The sequence below is a fragment of the Zootoca vivipara genome, chromosome 5 (genome assembly GCF_963506605.1).
Source record: "Zootoca vivipara chromosome 5, rZooViv1.1, whole genome shotgun sequence".
In the NCBI taxonomy this organism is placed as follows: Eukaryota; Metazoa; Chordata; class Lepidosauria; order Squamata; family Lacertidae; genus Zootoca; species Zootoca vivipara.
The window spans coordinates 80995245-81018888 of NC_083280.1; the positions used below are offsets into that span (position 1 = coordinate 80995245).

The 23644-nt window shown below is 44.6% G+C and overlaps 1 protein-coding gene across 5 annotated transcripts in view; it reads right to left on the reverse strand.

Annotated features, from left to right (window-relative positions):
• Positions 1–23644, reverse strand: part of LOC118096362 (heparan-alpha-glucosaminide N-acetyltransferase-like) — a 179474-nt gene that overhangs the window by 140097 nt on the left and 15733 nt on the right. Inside the window, exon 2 of one of the 5 annotated variants that reach the window (XM_060275002.1) lies at positions 2444–2564. The exons of the other annotated variants lie outside the window; for them this stretch is intronic. Coding sequence (XP_060130985.1) covers positions 2444–2474 — 31 coding nt within the window. The 5' untranslated portion in view covers positions 2475–2564. The remainder of the gene's footprint in view (positions 1–2443; positions 2565–23644) is intronic. 5 annotated transcript variants of the gene reach the window in all.

Sequence of the window (23644 nt, forward strand, 5' to 3'; positions counted from 1 at the left end):
TATTTCGTATCGTTTCAAAGTGGAGAACATTATATACTGTATTTGGTCTCTTCCCATCAAAACAACCAAGAGAAGGCACCAACAAGATCAAAGCACTTTTCCCGATGATGGAAAAGCAGGTAGGGCCCCAGGTGCGGGCTGTTTAAATGGCCAGGGTGTGGACCCAAGGGAAGCCTTCCTGCTCCATTGGCTCCGCCCACCCCGGGCCCAGCCCATGTCCAAGCCAGCATCCCCTTTTGCCAATCCCGGGTGCAGGCTAGGATCCAACTCCTGATCCAGCACAGGTTTTATGCCCACACCACCTATCCAGACGGGACACTGATGCTGTGATTCCCTTGTCAGGGCCTGAGGAGAGCCCTCACTGTCCTGCAACGCCGCCGCACCGAGAGGGTGAGCAAATCCTTGCGCTGCAAATCCTGAGGTAAATTTTTACTTTAGAATTTGAATTTCAAATTTTAAATTATTCCATTCAACATTTGAATAATTAATTCTGAGATATGGCAAAAGAATTATTTCATCTCTAATTCATACCTGACTAGATTCTACACTTCTTTGGGGATCATAAGAATGGCCTCATTGCTACAATCATCAGCTGTTATTTTTCTTTCTCTTCTATACAACTCCTAAGCTCTGTAGTCCTTACTTGAAATTAATACTTGAATTTTTTTTAAAAAAAAAACATTAAAAAAGAAATCAAGCATTGGCTTGCTGGATCAGACCACGGGTTCATCTAGCCTAGCATTCTGATTCCATCAGCTGCCTGCTAGATCCCTCTGGGAAGCTCACAAGCAAAGCATGAAGGCAATGACTCTCTTCTGCTGCTTGTTTCCAACACCTGATACTCGGGAGTTATGCTGTCTCCGAAACTGAGGCTTCATTTTAGCCATCTAAGCTACTTGGGCAGCATGAAGGAGATCTGGGCAGAGATATGCAGCCCTTCAGAATGTCCATTTCCTCAGTCTGCTTTAAACTCTCTCTCTCTCTCTCTCTCTCTCTCTCTCTCTCTCTCTCTCTCTCTCTCTCTCTCTCTCTCTCTCGTCTGCTGCATGCTAAAATATCCTTCTTGTCCTTATGATGCTAAAGGAAAGGTTAAAAATGGAACTTGAGACCAATTAGGATATGCATTACAATTTAGCAGTGTGATTTACGAGCTTGGCCACATTTTGTACTCTTTTGGAGAGCTTGAGTTCAGACCTTTTATTCCTCTGTCAAGTTAAATTTGTCTCCTTGGAAAGTTACTGCGGGGGGGGGGCAGGAATGACTCAATGCTAATTTCAATTAGAGGCAGATGAAAGCCCATTCATAAATATTGCCTTGGACAGACTCACTTTTGCCTCTCAGTGCTGCTGACCTTGAATAACCACCACACCCGCAACACACCCCTTGGTTTAAAAAGAAGCGGAATTAAGGTTTCGCAAGCTCATGTTCATATCAAATATAGCTGCCACAGTTCTAACGTGTTAAAAATTGCTGGACACATATAATAGAAAAAATGTAAAAAAAAATAGGTTTCATTCTCTTAAAACCATTTCCTACAAACAAAGCAATTGCTTTCAAATTCCTGCAAATACTGTAAGCATTTTTACCATAAGAGCATCAGATTTTGAAGGATGCCACTGCTGATTGTGTTTCCTTTTCTGAACACAGCTGGACCATTTCCCCAGTTTGTTTCCATAAAAGCAGATGGAATTGTTTCTTCCACCAGTTCTAGCAATATGCATCCTAAGCAAAAGGAGCTTGCTATTTAATGCCAAAGGTGACATTAGTGGGTTAAAAGTTATAGTCCTGGTCACCTGCTAAATGATTCCATAATCCTAACTCCAGTTTGTTATAAGTAAGGTAAGCCCTGTGTCAACAAGGAATTGCAAAGAGCTTCAGCCACACTGAGAGAAGTTATGCACAAGTTCACCAAAGTGCATAGACAAACCACATGGGGAAGCAGGATCGTACCCTGCTAGCCACCGCTGCTTCCACATGCTTGTCATAACATACAAACTGTGGGTCACTCCCTGGCACAGGAAGTGATTATGGTAGAACACACCTCAAATTTTACAAATTTGTCAGGAACTGTTGGTATTCGCAAACTAGCAAGTTATTATTAAGGCAAATTAGACTCCAGGATAGCTCTGTAAGTAGAGACTCTTAAATCTCAGGGTTGTGGGTTCAAACTCTACATCGGGCAAAAAAAATATCCTGCATTGCAGGGGGTTGGACTAGATGACCCTCATTGTTCCTCCCCCACTCTACAATTCTGTGATTTTATAAGCAACTTCTTAATCATTTATTGGTTCTGTTCAAACCAGTTGTTCCCAGATTGGAAGGAATCTAATTAATCTGTGTCACCAAGAATGCAGGTAGCAGCTACCACATCACACCTCTCTTCACCACCTTCCCCAAATTGTTCAGTCTGCTAGTACAGAAATGTTGTAACTAAAGCATTCACCTTTTGCTGCCACTGCTTTCTGCTTTTCCATTCTTTTTTCACATTAATATCCCAGCTTGTCCTTTAAGAAGTTCAGATACCATAATTGTGGTTTCCTCCATTTTATCATCACAGGAACCACCTGAAATAGGGTAGGTTGATTAATAAGGATGCGCCCAGGTGTGCTTCATTGCTAAGCAGGAATCTCAAACCAGGTCAATCCAAAGTGTTGGACTTGCCTTGGGATCAAGTGCAACACTCTGTTTACTGCTAGTTCTCTTCAGTATGGATAATTGCAGGAAGCCTTTTTTTCTGGTCAAAGTACAAATGGTGCTACTTTGGGGGAAGTGGGCCCTTCAGTGGTCTAGGAGCCATGGCAACAGCCCAATCTTGCTGCCCTTTGGAATCAGCCGGGTTCACACATAACGTGGAAACAAACTGAGGCTTGACACTGATTGTACTCTGGTTAGGAAGCTGCAGTGACCCCCAACTCTTGAGTGTACCTGAATGAGACCAAGGGTGGCACTCAGCGTCGCCAAGTATGCACAGCTTGTGCCTAGAACCAAAGAACTCCAGTGGACAACAACACTGCATGGCAGGAGAAAAAGTGGCAAATTTGCCTGAGAATACCTGATCCTCAGTCAGACCATGTCTTCAGCTGACCTTTGCCTCTTAATACCTGCACAGTTTGACTTCTCTCACCAGAAGGCAAGTCAGCAGACATCAGTTGTAATGGGAAATGCCTAACTACTAGGAGAGCACTACTCTACTGCTGATAGGAAAAGAAATGGCGCTGAAATAACATCTCACATAAGTACAGCCATTGCCCCAGTTTGAGATAGACCTCTGCCTTCCAACTCAAGCTGGCCTAAATGTCAAATTCTCCTTTTTTTCTTTGTTTTGTTCCGCTTTGCTGAGAAAAACAAAATCAATAAAGGGCTGGGAATACGCCCAGAATTCAACTCTGATCATCACAATTCTGCACATGGACATTAGCATCTGAAATCCCCCTTTCTTTCTAAATAATGATTGGCTTAGATCCAAAGAATCACAGAGTGTTCTGCGTAAATTCCTCCAAGGGTAAGAGGAAGTTACAATGGATGCACCAGGACATGGGGACTGAAGCAGAAGAGGGACATTGGCAATATCAGCAAATCCTCACTGTCTCACATAGGGGACACTGTGGATCCAAACAATTGTTTCAGATGGACTTATGCAAACTACTTTTCACAGTTTCTGCCCACCATCGGCAACATGGTAGTAACATTCCCCTGTTGGGATATACAATATACTAAGTTCGTCTCCTGCACCTGTTGGACTTCTGGCCCCTTTTCTGGTTTTTGGTGCTGCCCTTTCAGCATGTCTTAATGATAATATTGGCTTCCATTGCAGAGATAATGATTGGCCCTGTAAAGCTGAACACTAAGAACTGGAAAATCAGTGTTTAAAGTGATTCCCAGTAAGGACCACTGAGACAGTGGCCAAGTTCGGACACAGCACTAAACACTACGTGAATTTGCCTAGCCTCCTCCCCAGCTCACACACACTCTCCCTTGCTGTACAGCCAGGAGGATTTTGAAAGCTTTTCCTCTTATTTTTAGCTATCCATGGCTTCCTGTTTCATCTGAACTCGGTACTGTGGTTTAGCACTGGCCGTAGTCCGTTTCGAAAGAAGCCAGCTTCAAACTGCAGTTTATTAAGCTAGTTTGATTTGAACCTCACCACAGTTAGTGGTAACCACAAATCTCAGTTCAGATGACTCAAGAAGGCATGGCTGACTTAAAACTAAGTAATTCTGAATTCTTCCTTCAAGCAGTGCAGAATAAAGAGAGGGGAAGAGGAGCCCAGAAAGAGGTTTGGCTCATTCATGCAGTACTAAGCTGTGGTTCAGTGTTATGTCCAAACATGGTCAATATGCGTGAAACACTTGAAATACTATATAACAAAGAAGCAGCCACCCTTCCCAATCTTTCAGCAACCTGGAGGAATATTTTAAGCCAATGAGAATGAACATTCTGCCTACCGCAATGTTCTGAGGAACAAAGTGTGCTTTCATTTGGCAATTCATTTTAAAACTCTAGAAGAAATAGCCACTGCCCTCCCCCTGCCCACTCTGGGGGGGGGGAGGTATTGGGTCATTTCCAGTAATGAAATGGATGGTTCTGCTTCATTGCTCCTTCAGAAAAAAATAAAAAGGAAACTTTCCACGCACAGTCATTTGGTTAGCACCAGTTTCTATTAGGTATGAGAAACAGTTTTCAGTTGCCTCTTTTCAATGTGTCTATGAAGTTAACAGCATTTATTGTTATCCCAGAATTTATTTAGGGTCATGGAGAGGAGGGGATGAGCTCTCCACATCTTTCCAAAGAGACATTTCGCAGATGTTAGGCAATTGATTAACTATGAAGCTGCAGTGTAATAGCATTGCACATGAGTTTGGGGAATTGTAACTTCCAGCTATTTGGCTGTCTGACACCTTTTATTGATTACAAAAACAGACTCCTGCTCTTGATATCATAACGCAGTATTTTAATTACTGCCTTATCCCAGTGTCTGACTTTCAGTATCCCGGCAGAATCTTAAATCCACACAGACAGAGCAAAAAACTCAGGCTTGCCCACAGTACATAGCCTGCCTATGCCCAGCTAATCTTTGTGCACAGATTCTCCTATTGCTTTGTGATTGTTTTTTACTGCTCGGTCATCCAGTTTCATATAGGAAAGCACCTTGCCCTTTCTGTTGGGCAACAGCGTGCAGTGAAAAATTCCAAAACATGATCCAATTGGATGCATGCACTTCCCCTGCTTAGTCTATGGTCATTTATAATTGCAGCCCAACAGCAGAGAAAAATGCATGATTTGAAAGCTGTGTATACTTGTTGCGGGGGGAAACCATGTGCACATCAGAGAGGCTCCCCGACCCTGATGCATGTAGATCTAGTTATAAAACACACACATACATCATATGTGAAGTCGCCTTTAGTCATGCAAATGGGGGAAAAAAACATTAACAAGCATATCAGAATCAATACCATTATTACTACATTCATTTTATCTCACCCTTTCTCCAAAGAGCTCAGGATAGCGTATGCAATGTTCCCCTCTTTCCTTTATCCCTTACAGCAACCCTGTGAGGTAGAGACAGGGAGTGGTCCAAGCTCACTCAGTAAGGTATGTGAGGATTTAAACGTGAACTTTCCCAGACTCTAGCTGCTACACTATCCTGGCTCTCAAATTAAACTCTTATTATGTGTTCTGCCCCCAAATGGGTACTGTGTTGTTTGTTATATTGCCCCCTAGTGTATGCGTTTAGAACTGTTTCAATTTTCCTTCTGCAACCCCTTAGCATCTGATCAATCCTTAGTACTGTATCTAGTATCTTCAGTTGGTTGCTCTTGTGTAGGTTATCTAATCCTGTTTAGACCTAGTTAAAACTGATTGCCTCTGGCCTTCTCTGCCACACTGAGTTGCAGCCTGGTCATCTGCATTTCTAAATTATTTACTGTTAAAATTGATTTCAAGCCGTTAATAAAGCTGACGATGGGTTTAAATGGAAGTGTGGATTGGATGTGAGTTTAGCTGGCTAGAGTGTGTTGATGAGGCCAGAACATTACCCACATAAAAGCTGACAAGTAGTTTTCTAGTAGAAACCTAGAATGAAGTAAATCAAGGAACGGCTTAGGGAGCTGGGCATGTTTAGCCTGGAGAAGAGAAGGTTAAGGGGTGAAATGATAGCCATGTTCAATTATATAAAAGGATGTCATATAGAAGAGGATGAAAGGTTGTTTTCTGCTACTCCAGAGAAGCGGACACGGAGCAATGGATTCAAGCTACAAGAAAGAAGGTTCTGCCTAAACATTAGGAAGAACTTCCTGACAGTAAGACATTAGGAAGAACTTCCTGACAGTAAGAGCTGTTCGACAGTGGAATTTGCTGCCAAGGAGTGTGGTGGAGTCTCCTTCTTTGGAGGTCTTTAAGCAGAGGCTTGACAGCCATCTGTCAGGAATGCTTTGATGGTGTTTCCTGCTTGGCAGGGGGTTGGACTGGATGGCCCTTGTGGTCTCTTCCAACTCTATGATTCTATGATTCTAAGGGCGAAAAACTGGCAGTCCACATGCTGGATCTGGCCCCTTTAAAAACCACCAGGTGTCCACAGATAGCTTTGCCCATCACTGTGCTGATCACTGAACTAGAGCAAATGGTTGCAATTCTAGGTAACCATAGATTGGGCAGTGGGGAAGGGAACGTGGTGTGATGGAGAAGCAAAGCAGCAAGCTGGAAAGGCAGAAAGGCAGAGCACTGGTTGATTTCCATTTGAATCCAAGGCTCAAGCTATGGGAGAAACAAGACCATTTTGGGGTGCTAATGCTTTTAATAAATCATTTGCATAAATCATGTATCATGAAGACACCATGGCCTCCACTGTGCCTCATTTCCAAAAGGAAACACCAACACTGTAAGCGCCTGGAACTCCTGGAATCTCACACCACTCAGAGACTGGGATGTTGTTCAGCACCCACCTTTCTCCCACCCCCCCACCCCCAGTTCTAAGGCATGACAGGCTCTGTCTTACAATGTTGGATCAACATGTTCTGGGGTGAAATCACACCACACACTGGAAACGTCACCAACATATTATAGCATTATTACATTAAGAGGATGTGTAGTAATGCTATATTTATTTTTAGAAATCACTCGCTGGTTTGCCATGTATTCTGGCTGCTCTTGACTCCTGTTAGCTTAATTAACGTGCGCTGCCTTAAACAAGCCAAGTAAAATTTATGTGCCATGCATTATTTAATCTTGATGAGCTTTCTTCAAAAGAAATAAAATTTGACTACACTCCAAGTACTTTCAGTACTGGATATTTTACAAAGCAGCAACAGGGTCACCACATTCAGTATGAAAGGGAAATGGCGATGAAGGAAGTCCAAATGGGACTACCTCCTCTTCAAACTGGGGCCTAGTTCATGCCTACATACTTGCTGCTTGAGAAAGGCAATATTAAGCGATGGCTTCCATGTCTGAATTGAATTGCATGTCACTCCAAAGCACAATCAACTCCATATATACGAGATTTCACTACAATCTAATGCAGGGGTCAGCAACCTTTTTCAGCTGTGGGTCACCGTCTCTCAGCCCATGTGATGGGATGGACTATATTGGGGGGGATGGAACAAATTCCTATGCCCCACAAATAACCCAGAGATGCATCTATATAAATAAAATATCCCCATTCGTACACCGCCAGCTACCTCCAAAACCGCTTGACCGATTGCGTTGAAATTTTGACACAATGTTGCATTCCACTAGGGGAGTGTTTGTATAAACTTAGATTATATAGATGTCACACCTGTGAGAGGTAAACACCTGATTTTGCATAAAAATAGCGCCCTCTCTTGGACATCAAAGGAACAGATGACATATCCTTTTGTGTAGCAATGGCGCCATCTGTTGGCCATCTAAGAAACAGATCCTATACAACATTCTTTCCTCCCAGGACGCCACGGGGACATAGCTGCCAAGTTTTCCCTTTTCTCACGAGGAAGCCTATTCAGCATAAGGGAATTTCCCTTAAAAAAAGGGATAACTTGGCAGCTATGCACGGGGAACGCGGGGGGGGGGAGGGAATTGTAATATCAAGCTTGGAACTTCCCACCGCCGCTGTCCCTACCGCCGCAGCCACCGCTCCTGGAAAATTCAGCTTGCTAAGGGTGCTGAGGTATCCTAAGCCTCCCTCAGAAATGCACTTTCTAAATACAACTTGTTCTCAAGTTGCTGTATATGGTGGTGTTCTCCCTCCCTATTTTATATTTAAAATAGCCCTGCAAGATGGGTTAGGCTGAGAGTTGGTAACTAATCTATGCTACTCCAGTGCTCTTTAGGAGTCATGATGATAGAGGAGGTTTATAACTCAGGTCTTCCTGGTTTAAGTCCAACACTCTGTTCACTACAACACACTACAGTTCTACAAGTTTTGCAAAAGAGAAGAAATTACTCTTAAACCAAAGTAGATGTGCCCAGAGAGATAACAAGTTTGTGTAATTGTCCAGGTCATATTGTCATATATGATCCTACAGCATACAAAAGTCAATGAATAGGTGTGAAGAAACGCCATTATTTTACCCACTGCCCATTAGTTCACTCATATTCTTGAAATGAAGGATGAGCTATTATTAACTCTATTTTTTTTATTTAAAAAAATCCCCTTGTCCTCCCAAGTCTATAAACTAAACACTTTCCTATTTTTCACAGAACGTCCCTCCAACGGAACAGCACAAAGATGATACCATTCAATTGTGTTCAGAATTAATGTAGCCTGAAAGCACTGCCTCACAGAGAAGACTGCATTAAATTGAACGGAAGGATTGCTTCATGTTTTATCTTCTTATACAGCATGTTATGCCTTGTGTTTCCTTCCATACAGTAGTTTATGTGGGGCAAGGAGAGAAAAAGGTGTTTAAAAAAAGGAAAAATGGCTACCTGGTGCATGCATTTCAAACAGGTAATTGCAGTCATGTGATTCTCAAAGAAATGTGATTCAAAAAGAAGACTGGTGTAATACAGCGTCTAAGGGTTCGAGCTAGAAGCAGGAATTCCCAGTTTCCAATCTTACTTCAGTCATGAGCAAGCTAGGCAAACTACAATCGGTCAACCTCACAGCCCTGCCTAATATGAAAACATCATCGACTAATACTATAGGGAGTATTAAGAGATAAGGAACTGCTGGCCCAGAGACCTGAACCTCTAGGCTTCTCCAGTGACCTCCAGCAGCCCTCAGATCCAAAGGTACTCCTGCATATGTTTCTAAACCACTTTCTTCTTTGTCAGACAAGAAACAGGTCATGAGTACTTCAACACTCTAATCCGAGAGTAACAAAAAATTTGGTAGAACCTTAGATGCTCCCTCCCAGTTAGAGGGACCATTCCCCCTCTTATTTTGGTACCAGGGAGATACACATACCCTTCAACACTTCTCTGATGAAAATAGGGGTGACCTATTTCATCATCATCATAATTTTATTATTTATACCCCATCCATCTGACTGGCTTTACTTCCAACATATATATAAAAAATAAAACATTAAACATTTTTTTAAAAAAAAAACTTCCCTATACAGGACTACCATCAAATGTCTTCTAAAGATTGTATAGTTAGTTATCTCCTTGGCTCAGGGTCACATAACTTCATACCCTCCAACATTTTCCGGTGAAAATAGGGACGTCCTAAGGAAAAGTGGGACATTCTGGGAACAAATCAGAAACCGGGATGGCTTCTGTAAATCTGGGACTGTCCCTGGAAAATAGGGACACTTGGAGGGTCTGGATACATGGGGCAGTCACATCATCACATTCCAGACAGGCCCAACTAACTGAGAAAGAAAGACATTTACCCAGCAACAGTATATGGCAGTTTGAGTGCATCTTGATGGAAGATGCATTGATCCTAAGCAACAAATAAGCAATGATGCACATGTTTGTCAAATTGGGAGTGTCCTTTACCTCATGTCCTTGGCACCAGAAAAAGAACGCTTTTAAAAGAGTCTTGTATACATACCATTTGAGAGATTGATATAGTTTGTTCTTGGCTATAAACTAGCAATGAACATGGAATGGATTTTCAGAACTAAATCTGTCATTAGCATAAAAAGTGAGCACTCAAACGGCCTCCTGAGTGCCAACTTGCATACAAAGTTATGTAGAAAAGTTTATTGGCATGGCTCGCTTTGGAGTTAAAATGAAGATGGGCTGAATTTACATGATTTCTGTTTCTAATGTACAGCATTAAAGACTGTGACTGGATGGCTGGTATGCCTGATCAGTTTGTTGTCCAGGCAGGGGTGGAGCAAGCGGGGGGCAGGGGGGTGGTCCGCCCCAAGTGACACCCTGGGGGGGTGACAGACACTCAGCCTCCCTGGCCCACCCCTCGCCTCCGCCCGCAAATGTGCAGTCCATTCGGGGTGCCACTGGTGTACAGTGGCTCCATGGTGTTCCGCACGCGCTCAGCACCCCTTAACGGGCCGCTGTGCATGAGCGGCGCTCTGTGGAGCCGCCGCAGGCCAGCGGCACCCCGATCGGACTGCGCAAGCGCCAGATCCAACACATACGCAGTCAGCACAGGGTCACAGTGACGTCACCGTGACCCTGTGCTGACTGCGCACGCATGTGTCATTACGGAGCAACACCGCGCCCCCGGGTGCATGGCAATTTGCCACCCCAGGTGTCGTGGCGTCTCCCTATGCCCCTGTGTTCAGGTACTAACTGTTGATAGGCAACTTCACCTTTGCAAAGCAGGGCATATGGTCACTCTACTCACCAGCCCAGGAACAGTATGAATTTTGACCCTCATTCCTCTTGTTGAAAATGGAAAGGAAATCAAGATTCACAACTTTATAAGGACCATGCAGCTATTCAAAATGAATATACGTTACAAAGTTGCTGAAGCCAAACAGCTGCATTAGCAGCACTGAAGTGATCTCAGGATGCAAACCTGGGCAGCATGTATGGAGGTCCAGGGCTGCCCAGACAACAAGACCCCCCCCTCCCGGCTTCGCTAATGTGGTCCAAAGGAAAGCAGAGCGATACATTTAGCACCAGCTTGTCTGCAGGAGTTGCCAGAAGGAGGCATACAAGGTGCCATCCAACCACCTTAGGCACTCCACTCCAGATTTGTGTAGGGTTTACTCCTTAGCCTTTTCTTCTCCTGAAGATATCCCGCAAGGCAGCAGAGGTTTAGGACCAGAATTTTCCTTCTTTTAAATGGGCTACCTTTCCAGATTGACAAGCCCCATCAGTAGGAAGAAACATGCAAGAGAGGAGTTGTGCCTCTTGCCACCAGTGATGTCACAGGCAAATACCCTTCTGCAGCAGTTTAATGACAGCACATGCATTCACCCTTATTTTTCCAATATAGGCATCACCATATGAAATATTCTCTATTCCCCCACCCTCCCCCTAGATTGAATATATATTGCAGCACAGGATCATTTTGCGCAACTCTGCCAAAAGCTAAATTAACAGCTCCAGGCGGTACTTTCTATTAAACAAAGTCATTTATTTTCACCGCATCATAGAGCATGCAGATTTGCTCTGCTCTTAAGGGAAAGGACCCTGCTTTACAAATGCCTTTAGAAAAGGTCACAGGAAAGACTGTGGTGTGTTTTACGTAGGATATAGGAAGCTGTCCTTCAGAATACATAAAGCGCCTCTGCAAAAGTAAACAGACACGCACGTAATGGGGAAAGGGGATTAATAACGGAGTGGAGAGAACACAGTGAACTTGGATGATCTGAATCTTCACAGCTTATGAAGAAATCTTTAATACCCTGCTGTAAATCTTGCCACAAATGACCGGAATCTGTGGGCTTAAGTGCAGAGATTTGTCTGCTTTGAGTTTGCTTACTGAGATTACATGATAAAAGAAGATTAAATACGCCCTTAAATATGTACACAAGTTGTTGGTTTTTAAGGATATTCTTGTATACAAAAAAACGATACCTACGCCTCCAACCAGAGATGTTATCTTAGATTCACCCAGTCATGAATGGGAATCTCCTTTTATTCCTTTTGACAGCCTTGTATGTTTATTAGCTCTTGCTCCTGTGGTGCCTCTGTTATGTTTACATGTTTTATCACAAATTAATAAAAGAAGTATTTTTAAAAGATGATAAAGCCCATAAAACTGCAACTCATACCGTTACAGCAGACATTCCAAAAAGTTACACATCATACATATTCAATAAGTAAAATTTCCCATAACGACATGAATAGTAAATATTGTATTTTAGGACAGCATCAAAACAGCCTTAAATGCAAAATCCTTCCAGTAGCACCTTAGAGACCAACTAAGTTTGTCATAGGTACTGTATGAGCTTTCGTGTGCATGCACACTTCTTCAGATACATTGAAACAGAAGTCCCCAGACCCTTATGTATGCATTTGTGCCCATTCTTTAAAAGTTAGCTCATATAGGAGGCAAATGAGACCAAAGGCTTTCAAAAAGCTTTTTTTAAAAAAATTATTTGCCAGCAGAGCAAAGCATTAAGGCCAAGCACGAAACCATTGGTTCACAGTTGCCATTTGAAAGCCACGGAAATAGCAAGGTGTACTCCAAATCAAAATGTTCAGCACAGACTGCACTTTTGTTCCTGTAACAAAACACAACTTAGATATTTTCACATGACCATCACATTAACCGAGGCAGCCTCTGCTTAGCAACACCTTCTGTGCCTGCTGGTCTATGCCGATACTTCTGGGATTTCCTTCATCACCATCAGTTGCACAGGAGCCAACTCCTAGGGGGTGAGGTCAATTCAGGGCTCCCAATAAAATATGTGAGGGGTGTGCCCCCCAAGTTGATGAGCATTGCCATTCAAATGGTGTGGGTGCACCCTGTCATGTGATTGATTATGTGAGGAGGGCCTTACCTGCTCCCCATATTTTATTCAAGTTGACACCCCCTGATCTGTTGTATTAGTAAACCCCAGGAATTTAGTAATTTAGAATTTAGTAATTTAGTAATTTAGAATTTAGTGGGCGAGAGACGGAGTAGGTTGATTGCCAGAGGACATTACAACTAAGAGACGGATAATACGGTTTTGAATCGGACTGTTTAAAGATGCTGGTCGGGTCGTCCAGAGAAGGGCACCCGGGTGAAGGAGGGTGATCTTCTGTATTGATTTAAAATAATAAATGTTCTTTTCTGTTAGAAATTGTTAGAAATAGAGATTTGAGGAGATTTTTAGGGAAAACAGGAGGCTAAAGGGGATTATTATAGAATTAAAGTGTGGGGAGTATAATTGATGGGATTTTATGTAATTTGATATTATAATAATTTATTTGAGATATTTGGATTAATGTAAAGAATTAGGAAAATTGCCAAAATGGGATATAATAAGACTTGGGAAGGACGGAACGGGGAAGTCAAAGTCTATTACAATGGTCTATATATTAGATGTTTAATTTTTAAAAAATTCTTTTTTCTTTTTTCTTTGATATTTTTTGGGTTTTTTTCTTTTTTGTATGTTTTTCTCTTTTTTTCCTCTCTCTCTTTTTTTGTTGAAGATATAAAGTTGATGTGAAGGTATATTGATTTGTAACGTTGGAAAATTCAATAAATATTATTTTTTTTAAAAAAGGAATTTAGTAAATCCTCAGGAAAGTGTGATTGAGGGTGGGAATCCATACTGCACAGGGTCTCCCCAGTGTGGCAGGCATACTGATGGATGCATCCAACATTATGGCTTGGGTTTAAAATATAGACTTCTGCCTCTCCTTTGGCACAAAGTTTGAAAATCACTAAAGAGTTGCGTCTGTCTTCTTTCATGCCACAGAAAAATCTACTAAGGAGGGGAGAGAGAGGTACAGTAGAACAATAGTTTTACAGGTGTGAATAGGAAAATGTGTGATTGGGGAACAGTGAGAGTTGTCATCCCTAGGGAAGGTGGGTGACAGTTTGGGGTTGCCCCTCCTTTCTTAATTGCCTGTCCTGCATTTCCGGTCCTTTCTCTTGATCTAAAACAGCTCCAGCACCGGCTTTCAATTAATTCAATACTTCCTGGAAGGTTGGAACTAGAGCTCCTCAATCCTCACACTTCAATTAGCTCTTTAATTAGAGGAGATACAGCTATGTCATTATTACTATTATCATTATTAATTGCATGTATTTGCTTGGAGCTGCTTAGCACTTCCCATTGGAATAAATGCATAGTCCAGAGGTTTTCAACCTTTTTGAGTCCACGGCTCCCTTGACCAACTACATTTTTCTGCAGCACCCTGTGGGGCTCAGGAGTCCAGTTATGTCACACCCCTTGTCTGCAGAGCTGGCAGCCTCTCATGCTTTTTCAAACACCCTCCCTTGTGGAGTCTTCCCTCAGCCTCCTAACCTCTCCTCTCTCCTTGGGAGTCCTCTGGGCAGCTGCTGCTGCCACCCCTGGTCTCTGAGCTGCCCCCACTGCCCCAAAGAGAGGTGCCTCCTCACACTGCCCCACAGGGGCCTGGGACTCATCTGTCCATACCCAACAGCAAGGGCTGGGGGACTGGCTGGATGGGCTTCCTAGCTCGCTCGTTCGCTCGCTTACTCTAAGGATGCCTCAGCTCCTGGCAACCAGCACCCCCTGGCCAGCTCCAGAGGCATCATTCACCAGTGGTGGCTGCAACAAACAGCTGTGCAAGCCTTTGGGAGGCAGAGACAAAAGAGGGCATCAGAGGTAGGGAAGGAAGGAGAAAGGGATGGAGGCCAGAGCACCACTGACCATCCTTCAAGGCACCCCAGGGTGCTACGGCACACTAGCTGAAAACCACTGGCATAGTCCATAAGACACATCCACATTGTGCTGGGAATTGTAGCTCTGTGGGGTGTAAACTACAGTGCCCAAGATTCTTTGGGGGGAAGCAATCTGATTGAGGCACAAGGAGAACTAGAAGAACAGGCCCCCACCAACAAACTGTGCCCCCATTAAAGCAGTGGTCTCCAAAGTTCTGGGGGCTGAGTGCACATTCTGAAATCTGAGAAAATGCATTGCAGGCAGCACAAAATATCCATTTCACACAATAAAAATGCAGGATGCTCAGAAGTACCCTCCCCCAGGCCCCACCCCCTACCCTGAACAAGGCAACCCTCAAACAAACAAAAAGCCAAACACTCATATCTGCTATGACTTCTTCTTTTCTTTTCTTTTATCAGACCGCTGTGCAGGGAGAAGAGGTTTATCTCTTTCCTCCCCATCTTACACCAGACGGCAGTCTGCACAGTGGGCAATTCCCCTCCACACACAAAAAGGTCATATCTCTGTGTGGGTGGGTCTGGGTGATATCTGTGTTCTGAGGAAGGCTGTGGATGAGAACTAAGCCTCCTTCTCCCTGATTCCTCATGCTTGTAATGAATAAGAAGAAAATAGAGATACAGCTCATCAATCAGGCAGTATTCATTAGCTAAGCTGAGAAGCCTGAGGCGTAAAAGAGGTCTCCATGCTTTGCTTACTACCTCATCCCAAAGAAAAGAAAAGGTGGGGGGGTCCTCTCTTCAGATGTTTGGTGGCAAGATCCTGAGTTTCTGAGCAGATCTCTCCTTAAGCTGCCTGTCTTCCATTCTTCTACAACATGAAGTTTACCTCAGAGTGGTATGCGCGCAGGCCTGCATGTCTGCGAGACTTTTGTTCCCACACATTTTTTATTTTATTTTTTGCAGTTGCACCATAGGGCAACTAGGTAAAGATAAAGAACCCCTGACCGTTAAATCCAGTTGTGAATGACTCTGGGGTTGCTGTGCTCATCTCGCTTTACTGGCCGAGGGAGCCGACATTTGTCCACAGACAGATTTTCCGGGTCATGTGGCCAGCATGACTAAGCTGCTTCTGGCGAAACCAGAGCAGCACACAGAAACACCGTACTGTACCTATTTAACTACTTGCCTTTGACGTGCTGTACCTATTTAACTACTTGCACTTTGACGTGCTTTCGAACTGCTAGGTTGGCAGGAGCTGGGACCAAGCAATGGGAGCTCACCCCGTCGCGGGGATTCAAACCGCCAACCTTCCGATTGGCAAGCCCAAGGCTCAGTGGTTTACACCACAGCGCCACCCATGTCCCTAATAGTGGAACTAATTATTAATTAAAAAATAAAAAATAGGAAGCTCCCAGGAGCAGTTTTGAGAAGTCTTGACATCTTGGCCAGGGAGAGGGTGAAGTGTTGTCAAAACCATTAGTCACCAAGGTTTATTGCTCTACACATACACATACACAGAGAGAGAGAGACCCCAAGCTGGAGATCTTACACTAATAGCCCTGCCCCCACATGCCTGTCCCTAGGTACAGAGCCTAAGGTGGGTAGCTAGTGGGCTCCCATGGCCATTATCAACTTCCTTGACTGGCATAGTTGAGGCGTTTAAGCGACCACAACACCACCAAGGAGGACAGAGCAGGGACACACATAGCATCCTCAAGACATGGTGGAGTTGGAACCAGGTTTTAGGGGACCTTGGCCAATGTTCTCTTTGACGTCCCTACCACACCCCTCCCAGTTCCCATTTACCATCCTGGAAAGGAGGTGGGGAGAATGAGTCTCCCACAACCATCTGAAATTTAAAAAGGAATGGTGGGGGGAATCACCAAGGGAAGAAAATTCAGAGCCTGGGGTGTGGCGTGGGATGACAATGAGTGGTCAGAAGGAGCAGAGGGAAAGGACTGGGGGTGGGGAGGTGTCGGAAGCTGAAGAGGCAACAGGGCTTAGTTAGCAGGCAGTGTCTGTAGCAGAGAGAAGTCCGGAATCAGAATCAGGAGAGGAGGGAGGCCAAGAGGCAGAGAGGTCTGGCTGGTGAAGAGGCATGGGTGTCTCCCCCTTCTGCTGCAACAAGCTCCCCTCCTCACAGGTCTCCCAGAACCAGGAGAGGCATGAAGAGGGTGGAAGAGAAGTTAGCTTTATGCAGGCACAGTCTCAGATTGCTTGGAGAAAACTCTGGAGAGGAGGGGACGTAGGCAGCTGTGGGGAGGCAGGGTCCTTCAGTCTCAGCAACTGCTTCATGGGGGCCAGACCTGTCGGAGATGAGTTGCTGTGCTCATCAGGCCTGACACTCCTGTGCAGATCCTGTTTTTGCTAATAAAGAGATAACCTCAACTTGTGAAGTTGTGATCTAAACCACTGAGCCTAGGGCTTGCCGATAGGAAGGTCAGAGGTTCGAATCCCTGCAACAGGGTGAGCTCCCGTTGCTCATTCCCAGCTCCTGCCAATCTAACAGTTTGAAAGCATTTCAAAGTGCAAGTAGCTAAATAGGTACCGCTCCGGCGGGAAGGTAAACGGCGTTTCCATGTGCTGCTCTAGTTCGCCAGAAGCGGCTTAGTCATGCTGGCCACATGACCTGGAAGCTGTATGCCAGCTCCTTTGGCCAATAAAGCAAGATGAGCACCACAACCCCTGAGTCGTTTACGACTGGACCTAAAGGTCAGGGGTCCCTTTACCATTCCTGTCATCAACCAAGTGGGACAGGCAAATCAAGCAGGTCAAAGAGGCTGTCAGGAAGCACCATAGCTGGAGATGGAAGTAAGTTCTCTGTCAGGATTTCCCACCTAAGTCCTGTTGCCAGAATGGGAGAATAAGGAAGGAGAAGTGCCACCAAGGAGAGAGGGGGGGGAGGGAGGGAGGGAGGGAGGGAGAGTGTGTGTGTAGGGCCTTATCCATGAAACTCACCTTGGGCCACTCACAGTCTCTCCATAGCTGCCAAGTTTTCCCTTTTCTCGCGAGGAAGCCTATTCAGCATAAGGGAAAATCCCTTTAAAAAAGGGATAACTTGGCAGCTATGAGTCTCTCAGTCTAGCCTACCTCACAGGGTTGTTGTGAGGATAACACTGAGAGGAGGAGAATTATGTACCCCACCTTGAACTCCCCAGCAAAACTCTCAGGGAAAGGAGGAGAGCACTTCTACATGGTTGCTCCCTCTAGCTTTGTGCTGAAGAAGGCCTGAAGTGACTGGGACATCCCATTCTAACCCCTTAACTACTGAGCCATCGGGGTTTGAGCTGCCCTCACTCCATTTTTTTCAACATGTCGCTCTGTGTGGAAACACAGAAGCAGGGAAAGGGTGAAGACAAACACTGCCCACATGGTTACGTCACATGCATTGTGTGGAGAGAACATAGCAAGAGGCACATGGTTAAAAATTGCTGTGCCCTACCTGGCCCAAGTGTGGCTGGTCAATTACAATTCTGCTTATAGCAAAATATCATTGATTAGCAGCCCTGAGTCATCCACTCTTTACATACAAGATACAACCCACACACACTCAGCTCTTCAAAAATGAGTCATTAACAGCTTTATGTTTCCATTTGAATGTTCTTGACACTTGAATAACCAAACAATGGGCCATTTTTGATGAGGAATATTTCAAAGCCAGTTACTATGGTGCAACTAGCTTATGAACAGGTTTATTCCAAGCCTTGATTTCCCCACTTTGGAGCTTGGAGGTGCTGGAAAATAAGCAAACATTTAAGCTGTGTGCTACTTGCCTGCAACTTCTTCCTGTATGGTTTGAGCTTCAGATTTTCCCACTAGCAGATAGCAATCAAGCTTTTTTTTTTTGCCGTTGTGCCAGTAGTAGCACTGACGATGGCCATTTTTTGTTTGCTTTAAATGATTCTGTTAAAATGAAGTGTTTTCAAATTTCATCAAAAGCAAGCCCATCCGAAAATTGTAGACACAGGCTGCACACACAATACCTTTAAAGCATATGGGAAACACATTTCCACACATACACACACACCCCAAGGAATTCTGGATATGTACTGGAGTTTCTTAAGGGTTGCTGGGAGTTGTATCTCTGTGAGAGGTAAAATACAGCACCCAGAATTCTGTGAAGAAAATAATATGCTTAAAAAGTACATGTTACATTTTCAGAACAATTTCCCTCCAAAACACTTTGATTGCTCTAACCCAGGCAGCCCCAAACTTCGGCCCTCCAGATGTTTTGGACTACAGTTCCCATTCTCCCTGACCACTGGTCCTGTTAGCTAGGGATCATGGGAATTGTAGGTCAAAACATCTGGAGGGCTGCAGTTTGGGGATGCCTGGTCTAACCCTACACTCAGCCTCAAAACCACATAACTATAACATAATGACATGCCCTCCAACATTTCTCCAATTAAAATAGGAAGGTCCTGTTCCATAATTATAATTTAATTATTTATACCCTGCCCAACTGACTGGGTTGCCCCAGCCATTCTGGGCAGCTTCCAACATATATAAAAACTTAATAAAAGGTTAAACATTTTAAAACTTCCCTATACAGGACTGCCTTCAGATGACTCAAGGGTTGGATAACTCCATACCCTCCAACATTTCTCCGATGAAAACAGGGACGTCCTAAGAAAAAGCGGGACATTCCGGGATCAAATCAGAAACTGGGATGGCTTCTTGAAATATACTCGGAGTCGAGAGTGAGTTTCATGCTCTTTATTCAGCTCGTAGTCATCAAGGAGAAGAGGAGAAGAAGGATGCCCTTTTCCCAAAACCATCTGCTTATATACATTATTTACACAATGGGCTTTGCGTGATTGGCTACTTCAGGGCTACACCTGTGGGCCAATCAGTTTGTGGATTGACTTCTGCCAGTAGCCTGATTGGCTGCTCCTGCAGGCCAATCAGGTTGCGGATTCACTTCTGCCAGCAGCCTGATTGGCTGCTCCTGCAGGCCAATCAGGTTGCGGATTCACTTCCACCTGGAGTTGGATTGGGTGGCTCCTGCGGACCAATCAGACTGCTGATTCTGGATCCTCTTGTTCTATGATTCAGCTCAGTACATAACACTTCTGTAAATCTGGGACTGTCCCTGGAAAATAGGGACACTTAGAAGGTCTGTAATGAAGGTCATCCCTAACCTTCTCCCTCATTCCAAAGCGTAAAGCCCTTTTGAGTTCCTAAGCTGAAAAATATGTTACATTACACACTTATTGTAAAAGATTCAAATGGTCATTGTCTGGTGCAGAAAGAAGGCAGCCTATCCTGCTTAACCTTATCCTAAAGTCTGCTGTTACAAATTATTGTTTCCAACTTGGTGCAATGCAGTTCATTCTGGAGCACTGTGGGGAAATTAGATGGTGGCTAGACCAGGCTGCCTACCATTGCTCAGAGCATTTATGCCCACTGATCAGTACATAACACCCACCATCACCATTTGATAAGCCCACTAAGAGAGGAGAGAGCCCCCCCCCAAGTGCACTGTCAAAGCTGGAGACCTTCCTAAACAGTTGCCTCTGTTCTCTGGGTCCAACTACTACATGTCCTGCTTATGACCTTCATGTCCTGCTTATGATCTGGCACTCATCTAGCTAGGCTGCCAATGAAAAAAGAAAGCCACTTTTGGACTCAGCAAGAGAGGCTATTCATCTATTTTTGCTGGGGGATTAAGCATGCATTTATTCATTAATCATGAAAGCTAAGAATCGGATTTCCATAGAGAGATGCACTGTATTTCTAAACAACAGGTTGTAGGGATAAAAACCACAGGGGAAAAGCATCACCCATAGGCCCTTCCTGCAAGTTTCCAGAAGCACCTGCTCTAATCCAGCACAAAATCACAGAATTGTAGAGCTGGGAGGCACCCAAGGGTCATCTAGTCAACCCCCCCTGCAATAGCATGAATGACATAGCACATTCATGTATCAGCACCTGCATTATTGGTCCTTTTAAATAGCAGACATAAAGCAATGACATCTACTGAAAAGGGGCATGAGCTATGTAGCAAATAAAAAATACATTGAGGGTGCCCAGGGTTGGCATGGTAGTGAAAAGAGAATATCCCAAAGACAAACACATATGGATACACATGGGGATAGGGTGTAGTACAAGGCTTAACTTGAGCCACAACTTGGTTCCAGAACCTAGTTTGAATTCTAGAAACATATTGTTCAGCACTTCTCATTCACTCCCCTCACAAGTACAGAAGAAGGTTTTTCTGTCTGCCCAAAACACACACACACACACACACACACACACACACGTATGTCCTGGAGCAGTTCTACAACTGTTTTTTAAAAAATATTTATCATATTTTTGTAAGGCAAAGAAAGAGAAGAGAGCAAGACAAATATACTGGAACTGTTATGTGCCTAAGCTGGCTTTTGATTTGCTGGTGTGCAGTGTAAGCCTGGCTTTGCAGATGAAAGACCTCCTGCAATTGCTCAAAATGCTACAACTGGTCCCTTCAACGTTAAATTTGGGTGGGGAATTCCCAGCTTGTTGTTGTTTGATTCTTATGGAGAGTCAGTTAAGCAGTGAAATCAATGGCTGGTATGGACTTTTGCTTAGTTTCAAATGCTCCCTTCTCTGAATTTTACTCTGTCCGAGATGGCATTACCTATGCCACACTGTTGGTAACAGGTGGTTACTAGACATTTTTTATTGAAGTATGACCTTAAAGTTGGCTTATCTTTCAAGTCAACCAGCTGAACAAATATTCAAGAAAAAACAAATGGGGTTTTAAGCAGTTAATCCTTTGGCAGCCCTGTTGCCTTTTGTCTCTTTTTGCTACTTGCCTGCAAGGACTACATTTGTCATCAGGCTTGTCAGCGAGCTTTGCCTGCTGCGCTAAATTAGATATTGACCGGATGTGCCAGCTTAATAGTATAAACTTGTTGTGAGAACAAAATGAACTCCTCTGCAAAGCAAGGCCATGAACTCACCTTACCCCAGTTGCCTCACATGGGCCAAGTATAATTAAATAAATGGACATTCCCCCCGCCTTGCAGACGCCTAAGTTAACCTACATGGATAAGGGTTAAAGTGTTCTTATAAAGGGAGGAGGGTTTGGCTAACCAGTAGGTGTGATAAGCAGGGCACTGGGTCAAAGAGGTCTCTACTATGGCATCAGAATTCATAGTTTAAAAGGATTTATATGGAGAGAAAATGTGTATCCTGCTTTCTTAGCTAGGTGCCTTTAATACTTCTGTGCAGCTCAGAGCACAGTGTCTGTCTGTATTGTTGCAGGGAAAGAGAGCAGTGGCTATAATCCTGGCAGTCTCCTGACTTGAGGAACAGATTGGCCTGATCGTTGCACAAATAACATTGGAATTAATCGAAGGTTACCAGAAGTCCCCATTTCCCGGGGACAGTCCCCGGATTTACACATCAGTCCCTGTACAAAATTCTTTGAAGCTGAAAAGCAGGGTCCCCAAACTACGGCCCCCGGGCCGGATGCGGCCCAATCGGCTTCCCAATCCGGCCCGCGACGACCCCCGCCGCCCGCTGCCGCCGCCCGCTCTTACGGCGCGCGGCGCGGCGGCGATCAGAAAAATCGGCAAAAAATCGCCGAAAATCGCTTGTGCGCATGCGTATGGGCCTCTCCCGACCCAGAAGAGGTCATTTCCGATGCACTTCCGGGTCGGGGGAGGCCCATACGCATGCGCACAAGCGATTTTCGGCGATTTTTCCCCCGCCCGTGTGCGTGTGCGCATGCGCACGGGCGCGCACTCCCCCGCCCTCCGGCCCGCTGCGCGCGCACTCCCCTGCCCTTCGGCCCGCCGCACGGTCGGCGCGGCGGGCACCGGCCCACTGCGCGGTAAGTCTGGGGACCCCTGCTGAAAAGTGTCCCAGATTCATTGAAAAAAATAAACCTTAAGTTTATTGCAAACCCTCCAAATGTCCCTATTTTCCCGGGACAGTCCCAGATTTACATTAGCCGTCCCAGTTTCTGATTTGATCCCAGAACGTCCTGCTTCTCCTTAGGATGTCCCTATTTTCATTGGAGAAATGTTGAGGGGTAAGGAGTTATGGGACCCCCCAAGACAAGGAGATAAGTAATTATACAACCTTTACAAGGCATCTGAAGGCAGTCCTGTATAGGGAAGTCTTTCAATGTTTAATGTTTCATTATGTTTTTATATATGTTGGCAGCTGCCTTGAGTGGCAGGGGCAACACAGTAAGATGGACATGGAATAAATAATTACATTATAATTGTTGTTGTCGTCGTCGTCATCAGAGAAATGTTGGAGCGTATGTAATCATTTAGGAGGCAAAACATGAGTAGGCTGATGCCAACCACTGGCAGCTACCCTGGCAGCTACCCTTAGTGCAGGGACAAGACACCTTGTCCCTGCACTAATTTCCCTCAGCCTAAGAGTTATGTGGTTTTACTATTGGGAGAACCCCCCAAGCAGGCAAGCAGCTCCACCTTCAGATAAAACCTGGACATGTTGGCTCCTAACATCAGGACCAGTTCCAGGGGGTGGCAGGCTGGGCACCTGCCAGGACTGCAAGACCAGCCAAGGGCCCACTTCTCAGCTGTTCTCTGTTTATACTGTACACATCAGGGGTGGGCAACCTGTGGCACTCCAGATGTTTTTGAATTCCATCTCCCATCAGCCCAGCTAATGGTCAGGGATGATGGGAGGTGTAGTCCTTCCACCTCTGGAGGGCCACAGGCTCCCCAGCTCTATTTTACATGGGACCTGAAGCCTAACCCAAGTGGTTCTGAGCCAAATTAAGAGAGTTCGCATGTACATGTTGCCTTTTCTAGGTTAGCAACTGCCTGGAGACTCATATGGTCAGCCTGCCCTCTGCAGGAAAAGGCTGCTCTGACTAGCCCTCTTATTCTGTACTCATCTGAGATTACAAATAAAGGAAGAAGGCAACTCAGCCAGAACAGAGTGAAGCATGATACTATGAATAATCGTCTAAATAAATCTTAAATAGAATGTCAAATATGTCATTGATCACCAATTTAATGGATTTTAACC